The following is a 19,476-nucleotide window of genomic DNA, read 5'->3' as shown; positions in this document are numbered from 1 at the left end:
GTCACAGCACATGGAGCACTCTCCCTGTGACCCACCGGCACCCTGAGTCCCGTCGATGGCACTGGGAGGGTCCCCACAAGGATGGGTGCGCACCAGAGGCTCTCTGGGCTGCCCACCTGGTTAGGGGTACGGGGATGAATTCGGGCTGCAAGGTGGGATACAGGGGGTACGGGGACAGCGGGGACCCGGGGTGCAGAACAGGGATACGGGCACAGTGGGAGGTGCCGGGGTGCAGGGTGGGGGCACACGGACAGAGGCGGGGTACCTAGCCGCCCGCGGGTCGCTCGGTGCCACCGGGGCGGGGCGCGGTGACGTGGCGCGGTGCCGCCCCCGGCCCGGGGCGCTGGGCGCGGGCGGGGCGGGCGGAGCGCGCCGGGAGCGGCGCCGCGGGTGCGCGCAGGGGCGAGGGGCGGCCCGGCCGTGCGCGGCTCCGGCCCCGGGCGGGGGCGGGCAGAGCCCTGCGCCGCGCCGAGCATGCGAGAGCCGCCGGGGCGGGCGGCAGCGGCGCAGCCAGCCGGGGCCGCGGCCGGGGCGGCGGAGCCATGCTGCTGGCCTCGGCCGTGGTGGTGTGGGAATGGCTGAACGAGCACGGGCGCTGGCGGCCCTACAGCCCGGCCGTCAGCCACCACATCGAGGCGGTGGCCCGCGCCGGGCCGCGGGCGGGCGGCAGCGTGGTGCTGGGCCAGGCCGACAGCCGCCTGGCGCCCTACATCATCGACCTGCAGTCCATGCACCAGTTCCGCCAGGACACCGGTGAGTCGGCCCCGCGGCCCGGGCGGGAGGACGGGCGGGGGCTCCCGGTGTCCCCGCTCCGGGGCCGTGCGGGGCTGCACCGAGCGGCGCCGCCGGGCCCCGCCGTGCCCGATCCCGCACCGCCCGGCCGCGATGCCAGCTCGCCCCGTGTCCTCCCAGGACCCGATCCCCGGGTCCTCGCCCTGCCCTCGCTGCCCAGTCCTGCCCACGCATCCCTGGTCCCCCCCGGGGTCGTGCTGCTCGCCCTCCTCGCTGCTGCAGCACCCCGGGCCCTGTTGCACCCACCCCATGGCCTTTCCTTCTCCCTTCGGGAGAGCCCGTCCCTTGCACTCCCTTTCCCAGGGCCGTGCCCGGCTCTCCCTGTGCTAGCTCTGAGCCGCCATCGACCTGGAGATGAATGGCGCTTGGGTGACAGATCCTGCCCTGGGGGTGGCAGCCCCAGGACAGGGACACAAGCAGGTGGAGGGATGCTCAGGCAGGGCACGGGCAGGTGGGTGGGTCCCCAGCGTGATGGGGTTGTCTGTCCCCACCTCCTGGGGTTGTCTGGGATGTGGGGCACGAGCACCCATGGCAGGGCATTAGCATGGGGGGTTGTGACCCCCCAGTACCCCCCGTGCTTTGTCCCTGGGGTGCAGCAGAGTGCCAGACACCCTCCTTTGTCCCTCTTTCCCCAGCAGCCCTGGGGGCTGGCAGCGACCCTCCCCTGCCCGTGGGTGTGGGGACAAGGGACCTCTGCGAGCAGGGTGGCTGGGGGCCAGCTTCTGAGGGCTATTGTTGCCCAGGGTGGAGGACTGAAAGGGAGATTGTTCTGTCTCTCCCTGGGTTGCTGGGGATGTTGGTATTTTGGGTCATTAAACAGCTCTGATTTGGGGGGGTCGCGACCCTGGCAGGCCCTGAATAGCTATTGTTCCCTTTCTTCCCCTGTTGAATGGGAGGCCGGCTGGCGGCGCGGGGCTGGGGGAACACACAGCATTCCCACACTGCTGCCTGGGGACCGCCAGATGCCGCATGCCGCCGCCGGATTAGGATAAATCACTGCCCCGCTCCCCTCGGCTGTTCTGCCCCTATGGCAGGACAGGGCGGGTGGCTTGGCTTGGCTGGGTCGTACCTGCACCCCATGGCCCTTTAGCAGGGTGCTGACAAACACCTTTCCCTTCTTATCCCGCTCGTGTCCCTGCGGGACCTGCGGTGGCGGCTGCTCTCCACGGAGAGGTGGGGGTGAGAAGGGACTGAAATTCTTGGAGGCTTTGCAGGACACGTGGTGAAAAGCCGAAGCAGCAGACTTGTTATTGCTTCTCTTTGAGTGCTTTCTTGTTCCTCACGCTGGGCTGAGCCATGGGGATCTGCAAAAGGAGCTGGAGGCAGTGGTGCTTGTCCCACCTGTTACCAGACACCTCTGGGCATTAGTGACACTCTCAGGATGGGACCCCGGGAGCCAGCACAGCCATGCACAGCCTGCCCTGCCCTGCTATGAGACATCCCAAAGAGGAAAGCTTTCTCCCCACTGTAGGAGTTTCCAAAATTTGTGTCCATGCTTCGAATGCATCCTAGTTGACTTGGAGTGGTGGGAAAGGAAACGCCTAGCCAAAATAAGAATGCCAGGCACAAAGCCTCAGTGCTTTGTGCTCTCATTCCACTTCTAACATTTACTGATGGGGCAGCGGGAGCTGGGCACAGGGCCCCGCTCAAACTCCTTAGCTTGGGCTCACAGGGATTTTCCCTGTGCCACAGTTGGGGTTTTCATCGTGGGCCGGTTTGGCAGCTGCAGATGGTGGGGCTGGCATGACCCACTCACCTACGTGTGTGAGGGCCTGTGTGTGTCACTGCTGGGGCTCGGAGCTGCCCCTCAAATCTTTCATTCACCTGTTCCAGCCCAGAGCTGGGAGGGCAACAGGCACTGCAGGACTGGGGTGCCCTAATGCCTGGTTTCATCAGGCTCCTGCAGGAGACCCCTGGGAGCAGGCTGGAGCAGCTGAGCTTGTGGTTCTGTGTTTCCCCATCAGGGCTGAGTGGCTCCGTGCTGGGCCTGTGGGCCAGTGGGAATGAACTCTGCCCTTCCCTTTAGCCCAGATGCACCGGGGGTGCACTTCCAGGCTGTGGGGCTCGCTGCCCTCTGGGGAAACCGAGGCACACCAGCCCCCCGGCAGGGTGGGGACAGCAGCAGAGCCACAGAGCCACGCTGTCCCGGCGTGGAATGGCGCCGGCGGGGCAGGTTGGGATGGTTTCGCTGCCTGCCCACGGGTGGGTGCCGGCGCCAGGGTCTGACGGCATCTGTCACCCTCCCCCAGGCACCATCCGGCCCGTCCGGCGCAGCTACTACGACCCATCCTCGGCGCCAGGCAAGGGAGTCGTCTGGGAGTGGGAGAATGACAGCGGCACATGGACACCCTACGACATGGACGTGGGCATCACCATCCAGCGCGCCTACGAGAAGCAGCACCCCTGGGTGGACCTGAGCGCCATCGGCTTCTGCTACGTCATCGACTTTGCCACCATGGGCCAGATCAACCGGCAGACCCAGCGCAAGCGCCGCGTGCGCCGCCGCCTCGACATGGTCTACCCGCTGGTGTCGGGCACGCTGCCCAAGTCGCAGTCGTGGCCGGCCAGCCCCGGGGCGGCGGCGGCCCCGCCGGTGCCCGCCTGCACCTGTCCCCAGTGCCTCCTGGTGATGAGCGTCAAAGCCGCCGCCGGCCCCGGTGCCGCTGCCCCGCAGCCCCGCAAAGCTGCCCCCGCTCCGCCGGCCGTCCCCAAGCCCCCGCTGCCCGCGGCGGGGCCAAAGGCGCCGGACGGCGTGGCCGCGGCGCGCGGCTCGCTGAAGCCGCTGGCGGCGCAGGGCGGCCAGCGGCAGGCAGCCAGCACACCCGCCCTGAGCTTGGCCAGCGCCTCCGGCAGCCCCCCCGGCGTGGGCAGCGGCAAAGGCGCCCGGCCCGGCCTCGGCACCCTGAACCGCAGCCACCTGCAGCGCCTGGCCATCGCCCAGTCCCGCGTGCTCATCGCCTCCGGGTGAGCCCCACAGCGTGCCTGGGCGGAGAAGGGGCAGCACAGAGGGGCTGCAGCCGCCACTGCAGGGGTCTGTCACCCCTGAGTGTGCTGGGAGACACCTCGGTGCTCCCCGGCCTCCCGTGGAGGGCAGTGGGTTCTGCTGGGCCCCTTGCCTTCCCCGCAGGTGCCTGGGGACTGGAGCAGGGATGGGGCAGCTCCTGCATCTCAATGAAGAGGCTGAGACTGCTCTTTCTCTTGGAGTCAGGGGTTGGGTGGGGGGCTGCGAAAGGCCCAAAGAAAAGCCATTCAGGCCTAATGAGAAGGGGTCCCTCCAGGCCCCCACCCTCCAAAGACATTTTTTTGTGATGGGGTGGACATTTAATGGGCCTGTTTCTCCCCTTTGTCTGGCTCTGCTGTCAGCCTTCTGTCTCAGCCTGGCCCCTTTCCTCTCCCTCTCCATCCTCCCCCTTCCCTCTGCTCCTGACCGGCCGGGAAACTTTCCCATGGAAGAGAGCCCCAAGGGGAGGGGGAAAAGAGCTGTGGCAGTGACGTGGCCGTAGGATAAAAGAGGAAAAGAAACAACAGACTGGCCCAGGGAGCTGTGACAAAAAGGGGCCATGAATGGAGATGCAGTCAGGGTTTCTAAAGCGCCAGAGAAAAGGCGGTGGGGAAAAGGGGCAGGGAGGGGCACGTTGCCCCATTGGGGGATTCTCTGTTTCCAGCCAGGGCCTGTGCAGTTGCTCAGGCATCTGTTGCGTGGCCCCTGGGCCCTGTGGGGACGTGGATGCCTCCTGCCTGTCCTGACATGGTGTCTGCTGGCTCCCCTCAGGGTCCCCACCGTCCCTGTGAAGAACCTCACTGGCTCCAGCCCCGTCAACCCAGCACTGGCAGGTGAGGATGGATGCTGGTCACCCCGGCGTGGGGGGACCAGCAGCCCCAGTGGGGCAGGTTTTGGGGAGCAGCTGGGTTCCAGGGTGTTGCTGGTTTTGCTCAGTGCCGTTTGTTCCCTCCTCGCGCAGGGATCACGGGGATCCTGATGAGCGCGGCCGGGCTGCCTGTGTGCCTGACCCGGCCCCCCAAGCTGGTGCTGCACCCCCCACCCGTCAGCAAGAGCGAGATCCAGTCCATCCCCGGCATCTCCCACTCCTGCCGCAAGACCACCAAGAAACAGGCCAAGAAGGGTAACAGAGACTGTCTCTCCTGCCCTTCCTGGTTCCCCTATGCCCCCGTCCCTGGCACTGGGTTTCTCCCATCCTTTGACTCTCTCCCGCAGGTAAAACCCCGGAGGAGGTGCTGAAGAAATACCTGCAGAAGGTGCGGCACCCGCCGGATGAGGTGCGAGCGGCAGGGCTGCGCTGGGGGGTGCTCTGCCCTGGGATGGGCAGCTGGGGACACGCACAATGCCCCGTGCAGGGATACCCCACAGCCCTGCAGGGTGACAGCCCGGTCAGGGCTGGGTGCCGGTCCCTGGGTGGGAGCAGGGCAGCCCATCAGCACCCATCCCTCTGATGCCTGTCCTCCCGCCGGCACAGGACTGCACCATCTGCATGGAGCGGCTCTCGGCCCCCTCTGGCTACAAGGGGCCCCAGCCGGCCGTCAAGCCCGACCTCGTGGGGAAGCTGGTCAAGTGCAGCCACGTCTTCCACCTCCACTGCCTGGTGGCCATGTACAACAACGGCAACAAGGTGAGAGGCTGTGGCCCAGGGGGACCCCCAGCTCAGCCACCCCTCCTGAGCCCCACCGGCTCTCCATGGGACAGAGCTGCCCTGGAGGACTCTGAGCTCCCACCCTGCCTCAGAGTTTAATTTTTATTGGCGGCAAGCACTGCTAAATCAGAGCTCAAGGTTGTGTGGGTGTGTTCCCCCCCACTGTGCCCAGTTTTATGTGCTTGTTTTCCTTGCCAGGGTGGACTTTGATCCCTGCGTGTTTGAGCAGAGCTACCTGGAATTTGGTGCCAGGCAGTGCATCTCCTGCCGCGGGAGGGTTTTTGCAAATACCCCTCATGCTTGACATTCCCTAGAAAATGCGTTGTTTGGAGATTTTCAATATTTATTGTATTTCCCTCTTTGAAAAAAAACAAAACAAACCACCAATTCAAAGCTAGGGAAAGCAGTGAGGACCAGAAAACTGATGGGGAAGAGAAATGCAGAGCTCAGGTTTTTGGTTGAAGTTGGGTAGTGAATTCTTCCAGCCCTATCCCAGGTTCCTGAGAGTTTTTGAAATGATGTTTTGTCCCAATTAAACCAGCATTCAGTGCTGCTGGGACTCAATGCCTGGCGTGGCTCAGTGCTGGAGATACTGGTTTCACTGTGTCCCCCTTTTTCCACTCTCAGGATGGGAGTCTGCAGTGTCCCACCTGCAAAACCATCTATGGGGTGAAGACGGGGACGCAGCCTCCCGGGAAGATGGAATATCACATCATCCCCCACGCGCTGCCCGGCCACGCTGACTGCAAAACCATCCGCATCATCTACAACATTCCCCCGGGGGTGCAGGTGGGTCTGGGGGGGCCACCTGGGGGGGCTGGCAGCCCTTGTCACTGCTGTGTCACTCCCAGGTCCTGCCTTGACTCGGGAGCTGCTTGTCCATAAGGATATTGTGGGAAGTCTGGGGTGTATCTGCATGGAAGTGCTGTCCCTGTCTGCTTAGTGGCGGGGGGATGGTGGCCATTAGTGCCCACCAAGGCTTGGGGGGCTGCCCTGTGCCCAGAGCATCCTTTTGAGCTCCAGGAGGGTTTTCTTCTCCCACTTCTGCAGGGACCAGAGCATCCAAACCCTGGGAAGAGCTTCACGGCCCGTGGCTTCCCCCGGCACTGCTACCTGCCAGACAGCGAGAAGGGCAGGAAGGTGAGCTGGCCAAGGCATGCCAGGGTGGGAAAAGCAAACATGGCTTAAGCAGGGGAATGTGGGTGGAGGTTTTCCCCACAGGCCATCCAGCAGGCTCTGCAGGAGCCCTGTGACCTTCCCATGCAGGCTTGGCAGCCTGGTCCCTCTGGTTTGGCCGGGGCAGGAGGCTGTGCTGGGATGCTCCAGGATCCTGGGATGCCTGTGGGCTGCCTGTGTTGCCCTGCCTGCTTTGCTGCCTGCCCCATTCCCGGCCTCCACAGGTACTGAAGTTGCTGCTGGTGGCCTGGGACCGGCGCCTGATCTTTGCCATCGGAACCTCCAGCACCACGGGCGAGTCGGACACGGTGATCTGGAACGAGATCCACCACAAGACGGAGTTCGGCTCCAACCTCACTGGCCACGGCTACCCCGACATCAACTACCTGGACAATGTCTTGGCTGAGCTGGCAGCCCAGGGCATCACCGAGGAGAGCCTGGCGCAGGAGAAGGACTGAGACCGTGCCGAGGAGGCAAGGAAAGGGCTGCCTGTGCCGGCACCCACCAGGATAAAGCTGCTGGAGATGCCTGCCTGGGGGCTTTTTGGGGCACACCTGGAGCCCCCCGCTCCCAGTGGCAGCCACGCAGTGCCCCAGGCTGGCTGGGAATGTGGGAGAAGGTCCTTTTGGCCATCCCCTTCACTCCTGCAGGGCAGGAACATCCCCACACACAGCTGTGGGGCTTCAGGCTGGCTTGGCCACCCCTCTGGATGGTGTCTTGTCCTCGCTGCCACTGTGCTGAGGGTTGGGGAGTGCCAGGCTCCCCCATCTCCTCATCTGTGCCGGTCCCAGCCTGACCCAACACCCCTGCCACCCACCTGGGGCTGGGACCTGGCTTGGGGTGGGGCTGGGGCCACGGGAGACCCCCTTGCTCTGCCTCATCCCCCTGACGTTTGTTTTGTTTGTTTGTTTGTTCTGTCCGGTACCTCCCCACTGGTCTCCTGTGTCTGTGGAGGTTGGGGGGCCCTGGGCTCCCCCAGCCCTGCGCCCCCTGCTCCTCTTGGCTGTGTCTGAGCTGTGCCCTGCAGGGTCCCCTTGTCTGGGCTGCCCCTGCCTCTGCATGCCAGGGAGGGGCTGGTGGGTGGTAGGAAGTGTATGGGGGGGACAATGACATCCCAGCCTCCCACAGTGGGTTCCTTGAACTGTTCGTATGGGGCCGTCCCCACATTGGAATTTCTATATACCTCGTGTTTTGGGGTTTTGTCGTATATATGTACATATAGGGGGGGCATTTGGGGGGACAGCCTGGGAGAACGTGGTGCTGCAGCCGGGCTGGGGCTGGGTACAGCGGTGCTTGGGGTTGGGACGGGGGCTGTGGGCCCCCCCACCCCGACAGGGCTCTACCCCACGCGAGTGGGGTCACTTGTGGGTCCCCATGGGGCCAGGTGCAGGTGGGGTGAGAAGTGTCCCCCTTCCTGCCCCCGGTGAGGCTTTGGGGGGCTCTGGAGGGGAAGGTGGCTGGTGAGGGGTTGGCTTGGGCTGGGCCAGGAGGGTGGTGTGGGTAGGAGAGTGTGGGTGATGGGGGTGGGGGAAGTGTGTTCCAAGGCTCTGGGGGTCCCTGTCAGCCCCCTGGGGTGACTGGGCCTTGGAGTGCCCTGGGCTGGTGGAAGGCATCCCTGCCCAGGGCAGGGATTAGGAATGAGTCTGTGGGGTCCCTTCCATCCCAAAGCAGGGATTCTTGGGGCCTCTGGGAGCCACCTGTGCCAGGTGCTGGGGGGGTCCCTGGCCCTCTGTGCTGGGTGGGAGGGGGGCCCCTCCCGCTGTGCATCGTTCTGTTGTCGTTGCTGTTTTTTCCCCTCCGTGGCCTGGAGGGTCTGTTACCCTCGGGCCACCCCATGGAGGGGCTGGGGGTCAATAAAGCGGATGGCAGGGGACTCCGGCGGTCCCTGCATGGCCTGGCCTCGCCTCTCCATTGTCTTCTGTCAGTCATCTGTGTGGCCAGGCGAGCCAGGGGCGCTGTGTGCAGGGTCAGGCACCCCAAGTCCCCCTGATGTCCCTTTGCGCTAATCCGTGTGCCCAGCTGCCCTCAGCGTGGGGTGTTATCTTCTACCTCAGGGGAGAAACCCTCTTTCCCCAGGCACACGCCCCTGTTTGGGTGGCTCTCAGCGGTGTGATTTCTCCTCCATGCACGCCCTGGGTTTTCCCCAGAGCAGACAAAGCCTGTCTGGAGCTATGCAAAACCCTCTGGGCGAGAAGGGGGAGGATCCCCCATCCTCCGCGGTGCCAGCCCGATGGCTCTTACTGTGAGTAAGTCTTTCCACTACGTGACTTTTTTTTCCTTTTTTTAATGCTCTGTTGACTACACGATGAGTTGCTGGCTGAAATAAAACTGCTCCGTGCCTCTCTGCATGCGTGTGTATATCTATCCCGATAGATATACATGGAGACGGGTTGCAGCTTGCAGCATGCAGGATTTGGGGCATAACCCTCCGCGAGGCCCCTCCGCTCCCTCCTTTTCCCTTCGGGATTTGGGGCACAAGGGGAGGGGGCGCTCAGGGCACGGTCCCCTCGGGCTCTTGCTGGTACCCCTCGCCCACGTTCAGCACCGTGCTGTGCTCGGGGCTGGCGGGGGCCGGGCTGTCCCCTGTGCCCAGCGCCTGGTACCTCCTGGCCCTGTAGCGCCGGTGGCTGTACCAGGCTGTCCCCAGGCCGGTGGCCAGCCCCGCCAGCACGGCCACGGTGACTCCAGCCACCTCTCCCCCCGACAGCCCCTGGCCCCCGACCATTTCGGCCACGTGCTGGGCCTCCTCCGGCCGCGCCAGCCGCCACACGTGGCTCTGGCCGTCCCTGACCCAGGTGCTGTCCCCGTCCCGCACCAGCAGCGTGTCCACGGCGGGCAGGTTGGCGGGGGGCCGGGTGAAGGGGGGCAGGCGCGCGGGCGGCAGCGAGCCCCCGGTGAGGAGCCCGGCCTGGACGCAGAACTGCACCTGGCAGCTGTCACTGATGAGTGCCAGGTGCTGGCTGAAGCCCGGGGGACAGTCCTTGGCGTAGGGGTCCCCGGCCGTGCCCCGGTGCTGCCCAGCCAGGGGGTTCCCTGCCTGGCAGCTGAAGAAGCCCCCAAAGGGCACCGCGTACTTGGCCCCTGCCTCGTAATCCTGGCTCACGCACACTCTGAGCTCGCCGAAGAGCTTCAGCGGGAAGTACCCCGAGGGACAGGACTGGGCTCCGGTCATGGGGTTGGCACTGTGGGTGCTGAACAGCCCCCCAAAGAGGTACCCCGAGTTTGGAGCCACCGGCCCACTCGCGGCGCACCAGTAGGCACTGAACTGCACCCGGGAGAGCCAGAAGACGTCCTGGCACTGGCGGTGGCAGAAGATGCCCAGGATGCACTTCTTGTGGCACTCCAGGTGGCTGTGACCCTCCTCCCGCTCCTGCACACCCAGCAGCACCGGGGTGTAGTTGGTGGGGCAGGAGAAGGCCCCCGTGAGGGGGTTCCTCTGCTCCAGCGCCCGGCACAGCGCGTCGGTGTCGGGACCACCCAGGCCAGCGCACTCCTGGAAGACTCCCCCGAAGGTGAAGTTGGTCAGTTGGCCCTCGCAGGAGCCGTCGTCAGTGTTGGCGTGGAAGTTGAAGTTGGGCGAGGAGGCGTCGGTGCAGCCCGGTGCGGTGTTGAAGGTGTAGTAGCGGCGGATGGCGAGCTCCACCCGCCGCGCCACCCTCCGCACCGTGGGCGCCGGCAGCTCCGGCACCGTGCTTGGCTTGATGAAGTAGAACAGGGGCAGCCCCGAGCGGTCCAGGGCCACCAGCTGGTTTTGAATCCTCTCCTGCCAAGTCTTCAGGGTGATGCCTGGGTAAAAGGGGGTCCCACCGATGCTCTCCACCCTGGAGTTGGTGCGGTTCTCCAGGTACTGCTTGGTGAAGCTGGAGCTGACGTCCAGGGATTCCTTGGTTCCTACGTTGACGATGTTGTGGAAGGCCACGCCAGCCGAGGCAGTGACAGTGTTCCGTGTGGCCCAGCTGTCCTTCAGGAAGGTGGCCTTGATCTGGTCCTCCTGCACCAAGGTGGCCCCCGCGTCCACGGAGGTGATGGTGTGGGTGCCGTAGTTGAGCACCAGCACCTCGGCCAGAAAATCGGCCATCTGCGTCTGGTTGTTCTCCAGGTGGCTGGCGATGGTCAGCAGCTGCTTCTTGAAGCCCTTGTCCAGGGCCGCCTCGGGGTCGATCTTGGCAGTGTACACCAGGTTCCTCACCTGCACCCGGGTGGTGACAGCCTGGTTCCTCACCTGGTGGGTCTTGGTGCGCTGGAAGTCGTCGGAGAATTTGCCGTTGATGGCGGAGAAGAGGGACAGCTCCAGGTTGATGGAGGCAGAGGTGACGCTCTGGTAATCCTTCCAGGACTCGATGATCTCGGAGTTGATGTCCAGGTTGCTCTGCTTTCGGGGGATGGTGAAGATCTCGTCCGGGATGAGGTAAGATCCATCTTCTGTGGTCTTGCACTGCAAGTAGCCCAGGTTGATGACTCTGCCCATATCCAGATTCCTGAGGTTATCCCAGCCCCCCCCGGGCAGAACTTCCAGACGTGAGAGGTTCAAAGTCTTGCTGCACACGCCAAACCCTGAAGAGGAGAAGAGATCCTGGGGCTGCCCAGCTGCTGCCACCCATGCCACCAGCGCCCAGGCGAGCAAGACCCCCCAGAGCCCCCAGCCCATGGCTGAGCCGTGCTGGGCCCTCCCAGTCTGAGCGGTGGGACAGGAGCTGGGAAAATGAGGGGACCGAGAGAACTGACAAAAGGGAAAGGAGAAGTGAGAGCTGAGGCATGTGAGAAATGAGAGTAGAAACCAAAACCAGGGGGTGGGGAGCAGGAAGATGTCTGTCCCTCCCTCTGCTCTACCATTGACATTAGGGTCCTCTGCAGCCTCCTCTGCCCCACTGCTGCCCTTCCCGCGGGGTCTGCAGTGTCACTAGCTGGGGAAAGCACCTCCTGCTTGAGAATGCTGAGCCACAGGTGCTGGGGATACTGACCCAGCTCTGCCAGCTGGTGCCTGCCTGGGCTTCAGATCCAGCAGCATGGGGCAGGTGCTGCAAGCTCTGGGGAATAAACAGTTAAGGAAGTTTCTGCTGTGAATACTGTGACTCCTTCCATGTAGATGGATTCACTTCCCCTGGTTTGGCTCCTGAGTTCCTCTTTCCAGGACACTTCTGCCTGGGAGGAGGCTGAAGTGACAGGCAGAGGGACCATAGGTGCCTGTGTTTTTTGGGCAGGATAATGCCAGGAGTGGGGGGTGAAGAGATAACAGGAACACCACTGGGGATGTTCGTGCTGGCTCAAGCCCCTGGAGTAGCTGGAAAGCCCTTGTGCAGGGGTTCTCACCTGCACTAGGATGTGGTCACCTCACCTAAAACCTACCCACTGTGCCATGGAGGCAGTAGAATGTTAGTTTTTCCTCCACAACATTTTGAGGTGGAGCTCTGAATTAACCTATTCCTGCCTTGCTTCTGATGGTGAGATTCCCATCAGTCCTATCATTCCCAGGCATCTCTTCTGGGTGTGTGCAGCTGGCCAGAGATCCCTCCTAACAGTGACAGCAAAAACCCCACAGCCAAGGGTAACCAGGGACTTTGGGGATGGAGAATTTAATGGCATCAGCTGCCAGCTGTGCCAGTTCAATTGATGCAAAAGGAAATCCAAGACTTCTCCAGAGGTTGTTTTTTCCTGGAGGTGTGTAGACAGAGACACCTTTTTACCATCAGGTGAGTGAGGTTTGGGGTTGTGTTTCCAGTTTACTCTTTGAATTTCCAGGCCTTATTTCAGCTCCCTTGGCTTGGCCAGATGTGCAGCAGCAGTGCAAGGGCTGGAGATGTCGGGTGGCTCTGGGAGCACAGATTCCATCGCGGCCCAGCCGTGTTTGGGGGCTTCCAGGAGACCTCCCCACAGCACCAGCCATGGGAAGGGATCAGACATCTCCTGGAACTGAAGAGTCTGCCTGGAGTGGGGGGAGAATGTGGTGGAGCCTGAGGGGGAGGATGAGACACCATCCTTGGGGACAACCCCTGTGCCATGGGGCAGCTGCCAGCCTGTGGGACAGGAGCTGGGGAGACTCCAACACTTTGGGGGATGTGCCCTGCCCTCAATTTTTGCCCCCTTTTTTTGGGCTATGTCCACGTGCTTGAAGCACTGAGCTGATGGTGAGGGCACATGGGGTCGTTTTGTGCCTTCTCTGTGGGTGAGGAAAAAGAGATGTGGGTGAGTCTGGGAGGTGGTGGTGTCATTTAGGGCACCCCAATGTCCGTGGTGGGGGAGCGGGTGAGTGAGGAATGAGGGAGGAACAGGCGAGATGCCCCCAAAAGAGGGAGGGTATAGCCCCAAAATGCCTGAAAATTCATTTATGAGTAATATAGTAGAAAGTGTAAAGATTCTCATTTATATATATATCAAAATTACTATAAATTTATTTCAGGATAAACCTGTTGTGTTATAGACAGGATTTTAGGCTGTAAGGAATTCTGAATATGGACGTGTAGGGCTTCAAAATAAAAATACAACGTTTGTGTATATAAATGAAATAATAAAGAGCTTGAAAAAGCTAGGATGATCAGTATGAAGGACCCAGAAACAGCTCTGTGTACGCGGAGTTCTTTCTCCCTCCTCCCGCTGGAACAGCCGAATCCGGGATTTAGGCTGGGACTGAAATTGGGGTTCATGGGCACCCTACAAACGCTGCGCATGCGCGGTGGCCGCTACGCCCTCAGTGCCGCCGCCTTGTGGGCACAGCCGGGGCTGCAGCTGCGAGCGCTGCGGGCGCTTCCCGCGGCTCCGCCGGCACCGGGACCGGGACACGGAGCTGGACCGGGACAGCGACGGGGACGGGCCGGGCGGGGCCGCGGGGCCCTCGGCCGGGGCCGCTCCCGGTTGTGCTCCCGGCAGGACCCGCGGTCGCTGTGCCGGGAGCGCAGGCGCGGAGCGGGAGCGGCAATGGCGGAGCCCGGGGAGCGGCGGGGCCGGGCCGGGGACAGCGGGGGAGACTGCGGCGGGCTCGGAGGTGAGCGGGGACCGGGGACAGGGCCGGGGGAACGGGGACAGCCCCGAACGGGAACGGGGAGCGGGGACACAGCCCCGAACGGGGAATGGGGACAGCCCTGAGAGGGGAATGGGGACAGCGCCCAGAACGGGAACAGCCCCAGCGGGCTGCAGAGAGGCGGAACGGGGAACTCCAGCGGGAAACGGGGGAGCGACCGGGGGAAACGGGGGGAGTTTGTGTGCCGACGAATGGATCCGAGTTCCAGGGAAGGGGTCGATGTGCGGGCGGAGGGAAAGCTGGTTAAAGGATCGAGATGTAGAGGAACAAGTGCTGTAACCCCGCCTGCTCTCTGACCGAGCAAACCTTCCAGTAGTCTCAGTACATCTCTCTGAGACACTCTGGGATCATAAGGTTTTCCAGGAAAGCAAAACAAGGGCAGAGATGAGGGAATAGGCTTCCACTCAATTAATAATGATTTGATGACTGTAGGAATGATTCTTGTATGTTTGACGCTCCCCTTTTTATTCCCGGAATAATTTTAAATGATTCTTTAAACAAATCGTTTAAATTTGGGGATTTGAATTTGAGAGGAAATGGTGCAAAAGTTCATGGAATCCCCAAATGGTTTGAGTGGGAAGGGTCCTTAAGGATCATTTCATTTCATCCCCTGCCATTCCATCCTCTAGCCCGGAGTGCTCCAAGCCCATCCAGCCTGGCCTTGGACACTTGCAGGGCTGGAGCAGCCACGATTTCCCTGGGTTTATGGGCACAGGAGGGAATTCCCAGCAGGAGCTGAGCCGTTCCCTTTGCTGTGCCCAGCCCAGCAGGGCTTTGGGAGGCAGAGGATGTGGAACAGGAGCTTTGCCCACGGCCTCGGGGCAGTCTCTGATGTCCCAGCCCAGCAGAGCCAACGTTTGTGGTTTCCCATCCCGTTCGAGGAGATGCCAGGGCAGGAACAGGAGTGGGCGTGGAGCAGGGGTGGCACCAGGCAGAGGGGGGAGCGTGCAGAGGGCGCCTCCAGCCCGTCCCTGCTGCCCAGGTTTGGGGTGAGCAGGCTGGGACTGTCCCTGTGCTTGCTCCGCAGGGGGAGGAGGCAGCCGTGCCCAGGAGGAAGAGGAGGAGGAGTGGGAGGATGGAGACAGCGGCCACCAAAGGCTGGGGAGGCACAGCTCCAGGTAGGAGACGCTGCCTTCCAAGGAGAGGGACTTGTGTGTCCCGTTGGAATTTGGGATGTGAGACCAATGGAACAAAGGGTGTGATTCCATTTTCTTTTTCGGGTTCTCATGTACCTCAGGAGAGATTTGTGGAATAGGCATTTTAGAGAGTTTGCATTGGGTTTGAAGGAAGTGACCCCTGGGGCAGAAATCCCTGCACAGCTTCTGTGTCCCCCATGGCTCATCTGAACACTACTGGGCTGAGCTTCCTTGTTTCCTTCTTCTCCAGGCTCTAGATGAAGTCCCTCCTTTCCCAAGAAATAGGAAACCCAGCAGGATGTGAACCAGAGGAGGTGCTTTAGGAAAGGCCCTCCAGCCTGGGAAGGAGCTTTTGGCTCCGGACACATTCCCAGTCCCCAGGAGCAGCAGGACCTGGGCTGTTCCCAGCAGGTGAGGCAGAGGGGCCTTTCCTTCCTTCCCTGCTGCACTTTGGCTTTTTGAGGGGCCTCTGGGGGTCTGAGGGAGAAGTTCTTTGTCATTCCAGGGCAGAATCAGCCCTGGTCTCACTAAAAGCAGGAGGAATCATTTTATCCTTGTTTTTGGATACACATTTTGTGCTTTCTCTCTGCTGCTGACACCGTATGGTGAAGCAGCAGCTCCCAACCTTGTCAGTGCTGCTCCCAGTTTTGTTCCTAGCTGGTAAACAAGAAACAGTCATTTGCTGCCCTGTGGTAATTGGATTAAGGACAAGGCCCCGCTCTTTGTTTAATACTCCAGAGAAAAACTGCCCAAGAACAAAGCGAGAGCTTCCCCCAGTGAGAACCTGCCCAGGCCACGCTGGGTTTGCACACACAGGGCTCAATCCCTGCTGGAATCCCACTCACAGCCCCCAGATCAATGAGCAGCCTAGGGTCTCACAGCCTGACCAGGACAATCTCTTGCCTTTGGACATGGAAAATCAGTTTTCCATTGTTACAACACAAGCTCAAGGTAATTATGAAGTGGTGTCATGGTTTTTAAGTTGTGCACATGGAGGAAGTTCACTGGAGCGGCCAACACTGCTCCACTTTTATGGACAATCCTCTGGGTTTGGGATCTTGATTTGTGGGTGTGAAATTTCCTTACATAATCCTCTAAGGCTGAAACTAAGACAAGGAACCTTTTGAGATGGAAAGAGCCAGAGCAAGTTGTTTTGGGAAAGGAAAATTAAAGATGGTAAGTGCTAAAACCTTTGTTCTTCCCTTGTCCTGAGCTCTGTACTCAGGAATGGGTCAGGTCTGGAAATTTCCTGGAGACACTGGAGAATGATCTCTGGTCTGCTGAAAAGTGGGAAATCCCACTGGCAATTGCAGCCCCTGAGGGAGGGCAAAAAGAGCAGGACCTCAGTCTGTGTGTGAGAAATAAGGGAGGGACAAATGTGTGGATCATCCTGTGCCTCAGGGGACCAGGAAAAGCCCTTGACTGAAAACTGAAGTGCTGCTGCTCCACAGGGAGCCCTGCCCAGGCCCTGGGAATTGGGCTCATCCCAGCTCCCTTCAGAGCAGGAGGAGCACCCACAGCCTGTGTGAGCCATTCCTGGCTGGAGCTGGGGCCCGCCGGGCTCTTTCCCGTTTTCCTGCAGGCTGTGGCCATGGCAGGGAATTGGCTCCAGCAGGGCCAGGTCACAGCGGGGTCTGTGGCAGGGACAACTCCCAGAGCCGACAGGAAAGGGCCCTTCAGCCACATCCCGAAAAGCTGAGCAGGGAAAACACCTGCCTGCAGTCCTGGAGCTCCTGGAGCTCTGGGGTTTCTGCACACCCAGGGACATGGGATAATGCCAGAATCATTCAAACCTTGGGAAGAATGGAGTTAATGCCACCCCTGGAGGCTGTTCCGGGCAGGCTCCTGCCCGTCACCACTGGGTGCAGATGGCTGTGGAAGTGACAGAGGCATTCAGGGAATGCTGATTGTGTTTCCCTCACTTTGGCAATCTGGTCAGTAAAAATACTAAGTGAGCTCTTCCATCAGGGAAACGTTTAAGCAAGAGGTGCTGAAAAGAATTGGAGTTTCTGATTTTAAGTCTCCAACTTAAAATCCCCTGTGGATTGTCACCGGTCCAGTTTTCATGGACTGCTCACCTTGGCCAGGAGTGTCCAATCCTGCTGGAAATGCACTGGACCAGGATGGCATTTTCATTTCGTGCTGGTGAAGACCCTCTGGGTGACCCCCAGTCACTGGGAGGACTGGCCTGGGCTCCCAGGGCACTAATTCCAGGAGTTGTGTTTTTGGGAATAGCACAGGAGCCTTTCCCTTGCCCAGAGGTGCAGCCAGTGCCTTCCTTAGACCACAAATCTCCAGGATGCAACACAAAGAAAATAACAGGAGTATGGAAATCCCCCACACTGGGAGTTTGTGGTGCTCTGGATTACATTTCAGAATTATAGTGTTAAGTAAATATAAAGGGCTGTGGAGTGGCTTCTCTCTTTTTCACTGTCATTGTTTTTGTTGCTACAGCTGTTATGTGTTGTCATAATTGTATTTGCCTTGGGTTTCCATTATTAAACTGTTCTGAGCTGGATTTCTGTCTCTGGTCTCTTCCCCATCGCCTGGGGCTGAGGGAGCTGCTGCTGGTGCCCGGCTGGGCTCTGCCCCTGGCCCGGGGCACTTCTGGGGGCTCCAAACCCGATGAACTGGTGAAGTTTTGGGGCTCACAGAGAGAGTCAAGGCTGCGTTTTGCGGGCTCCAAACTGGGCTCATTGGGCCAAGTGCAGACACAGACACTGAGCCCTGGTTCGGGGCTGGAAACCAGGGTCCCTCAGGCAGCATTTGGGATCTCGGAGAGATCGAGTTCTGCATTTGGAGGCTCGGAGCAGAGCCCGTGTCCTGTGTGCGGGAGCTCTCGCACCGGGCTCTGCCAGCCGTGTCCGGGCTGCCCCGCAGAGCTTTGAGCGCTGCATTTGGGGCCGCTCGAATCCAGCCCGAGCGCCGCGTTCGGGCTCCGGGCGGGCTCTCCGGGCCGGGGCCGGGCTGTGTCCCCGAGCTCCGAGCGGGGCCCGAGGCACAGCCCCGGCCGGGCTGCCCCGGCCCCGCGGAGAGCTCCGCAGCAGCGGCGGAGCGCCGCGGGCGGGGCCGGCGGCGGAGCCCCGGGGCCGCATTCGGGGCTCGGCGCGGGCTCCGGGAGAGCCTCGGGGCTGGAGCGGGGCCCGGCCCGGCGGGCCGAGCGCGGGATCCCGGGGGCTGCCCGGAGCCCCGGCGGGTCCCGGCCCCAGCGCCCGCCCCGGAGCGGTGCCGGTGCCGGCCCGAGCCCGCCTCGGTCCTGCGGGCCCGGGACCCGCAGCGCGCCCGGCGGGGGAGAGGCGGCACCGCCCGGGACCCCCAGAGACCCCGGCAGGGCCCGGAGCCGAGGCCCCGGTGCCGGTGGCAGCCCCGGTCCGGCCCAGGTGAGAGCGGCGGGGCCGGGAGCGATGGTCCCGCCCCATCCCGGGCGGGGCTGGGCGGGACCGGGGCGGGGCCGGGGCGGCCTCTGGGGCGGGGCCGAGCTCGGCTTCAGGGGCGGTCCCGGGGCTCTGGGGCGGGGCCGGGGTCGGCTTCAGGGGAGGGCTCGGGGGCGGTGTCGGGGCGGGGCCAGCAGTCGGTTCAGGGCCGGGGCCATGGGCGGGAGCAGGGCCAGGGGCGGTCCCGGGGCGGGGCCGGGGCGGTTCCAGGGGCAGGGCCTGGCCCGGCTCAGGTGCGCGGGGCGGGCCCGCTCAGGTGCGCGGGGCCCCAGTGCGGCTGCGCGGGGCGGGGCCGAGGGGATTTAAGCCCCGGAAGTCGCTCTCCGCGCCATTTTCTCCCTCAGAGCTCGGGGAGGCTGCGGCCGGGCCGGACGCCTCCGGCGAGGCTCCCTCTACCTCTCTTTCTTTCCCCTCTTTCTCCTGCCCTTATCCTCCTCGTTGTTCCCCCCCTTATCCCCTCATTTCTACCCCTCCCGCTTCTTTCTTTCTCCCCCATATCCTCCCTTTCCGTCCCAGCTCCCCTCCTGCTCTCCCCCGCTCCCCACCCTCCCTTGCTCTCTCCCCTGCACATCCCCGACCCCCCCCTCTTTTCGGCCCTCTCGCTCCCCTCTCCCCAACCCGACTCCCCTCTGTTCCCCCTCTCCCCCTCCTCTGTCCATCATCCCTCTCCCCTCCCACCCGGCCTTTCCCTTGCCCCTCCTCTCCCGCCCCGCTCCTTCTCCCTGTCCCCCCTCATCCTTCCCTGCCCTCTCCTCTCTCCCCTCTCCCTCTTTCTCCCGCAGCCGCGGGGCTCGGGGTGCCGGAGAATAAAGCCCAGAGGGCCGGAGCCGGCGCCCCCTGCCCCCGCTGGAGCCCCGCACGGGGCGGTTCTGAAGGAGCGCCCGGCGCCGCCGGGGCTCCGGCTGCCCACACCGCAGTGGGGGCTCCCCGGGGGGGTCGGGGCTGGGGGTCAGGGAGGGCCCCTCCTCGGGGGGATCCTGGGGGAAGGGGGTCTAGGGAGGGCCCCCTCTGGAAGGGGGGGGGTCTCTGGGAGGAGGGTGGGTTAGGGAAGAAGGGCCCCCTCCTTAGGAGGGGGTCCCGGGGCGGGGGTTAGGGGGGTCCCCTCCTTAGGAGGGGGTCCCGGGATGGGCTAGGGAGGAAGGGCCCCCTCGCTAGGAGGGGGTCCCGGGGTGGGGGTGGGTTAGGCAGGGAGGGCCCCCTCCGGAGGAGGGGGTCCCTGGGGGGGGGTCGGGGCGGGCCCCCTCCGGAGGGGGGGGGCCCGGGGGAGGGGGCGG

General features: G+C 62.7%; 3 protein-coding genes and 1 long non-coding RNA gene across 4 annotated transcripts; 3 read left to right on the top strand and 1 right to left on the bottom strand.

The window, feature by feature from the left end:
* The first annotated feature begins 404 nt into the window (after positions 1-404).
* DTX4 (deltex E3 ubiquitin ligase 4) lies at positions 405-8,963 on the top strand. Its single transcript, XM_063397788.1, has 9 exons — positions 405-753; positions 3,042-3,756; positions 4,565-4,626; positions 4,755-4,916; positions 5,009-5,070; positions 5,268-5,420; positions 6,069-6,230; positions 6,492-6,581; positions 6,842-8,963. The coding sequence occupies exons 1-9, from the start codon at positions 543-545 to the stop codon at positions 7,073-7,075; spliced, it is 1,851 nt and encodes a 616-aa protein (XP_063253858.1). The 5' UTR covers positions 405-542; the 3' UTR covers positions 7,076-8,963.
* On the bottom strand, positions 8,113-11,561 carry MPEG1 (macrophage expressed 1). The gene has a single exon (XM_063397787.1). The coding sequence runs from the start codon at positions 11,263-11,265 to the stop codon at positions 9,109-9,111; it is 2,157 nt and encodes a 718-aa protein (XP_063253857.1). The 5' UTR covers positions 11,266-11,561; the 3' UTR covers positions 8,113-9,108.
* A 1,584-nt stretch (positions 11,562-13,145) lies between these two features.
* On the top strand, positions 13,146-15,849 carry LOC134550651 (BTB/POZ domain-containing protein 2-like). Its single transcript, XM_063397379.1, has 4 exons — positions 13,146-13,179; positions 13,307-13,596; positions 14,660-14,750; positions 15,019-15,849. The coding sequence occupies exons 1-4, from the start codon at positions 13,146-13,148 to the stop codon at positions 15,027-15,029; spliced, it is 426 nt and encodes a 141-aa protein (XP_063253449.1). The 3' UTR covers positions 15,030-15,849.
* Positions 15,847-17,108, top strand: LOC134550881 (uncharacterized). The gene is made up of 2 exons (XR_010080469.1): positions 15,847-15,944; positions 16,737-17,108. It is a non-coding gene; the product is annotated as an uncharacterized LOC134550881 (long non-coding RNA).
* The last annotated feature ends 2,368 nt before the right edge of the window (positions 17,109-19,476 follow it).

The sequence above is a fragment of the Prinia subflava genome, chromosome 5 (genome assembly GCF_021018805.1).
Source record: "Prinia subflava isolate CZ2003 ecotype Zambia chromosome 5, Cam_Psub_1.2, whole genome shotgun sequence".
Taxonomy (NCBI): Eukaryota; Metazoa; Chordata; class Aves; order Passeriformes; family Cisticolidae; genus Prinia; species Prinia subflava.
Note: the sequence above shows the minus strand (reverse complement) of the source record. Positions and strands in the feature narration are given on the sequence as shown.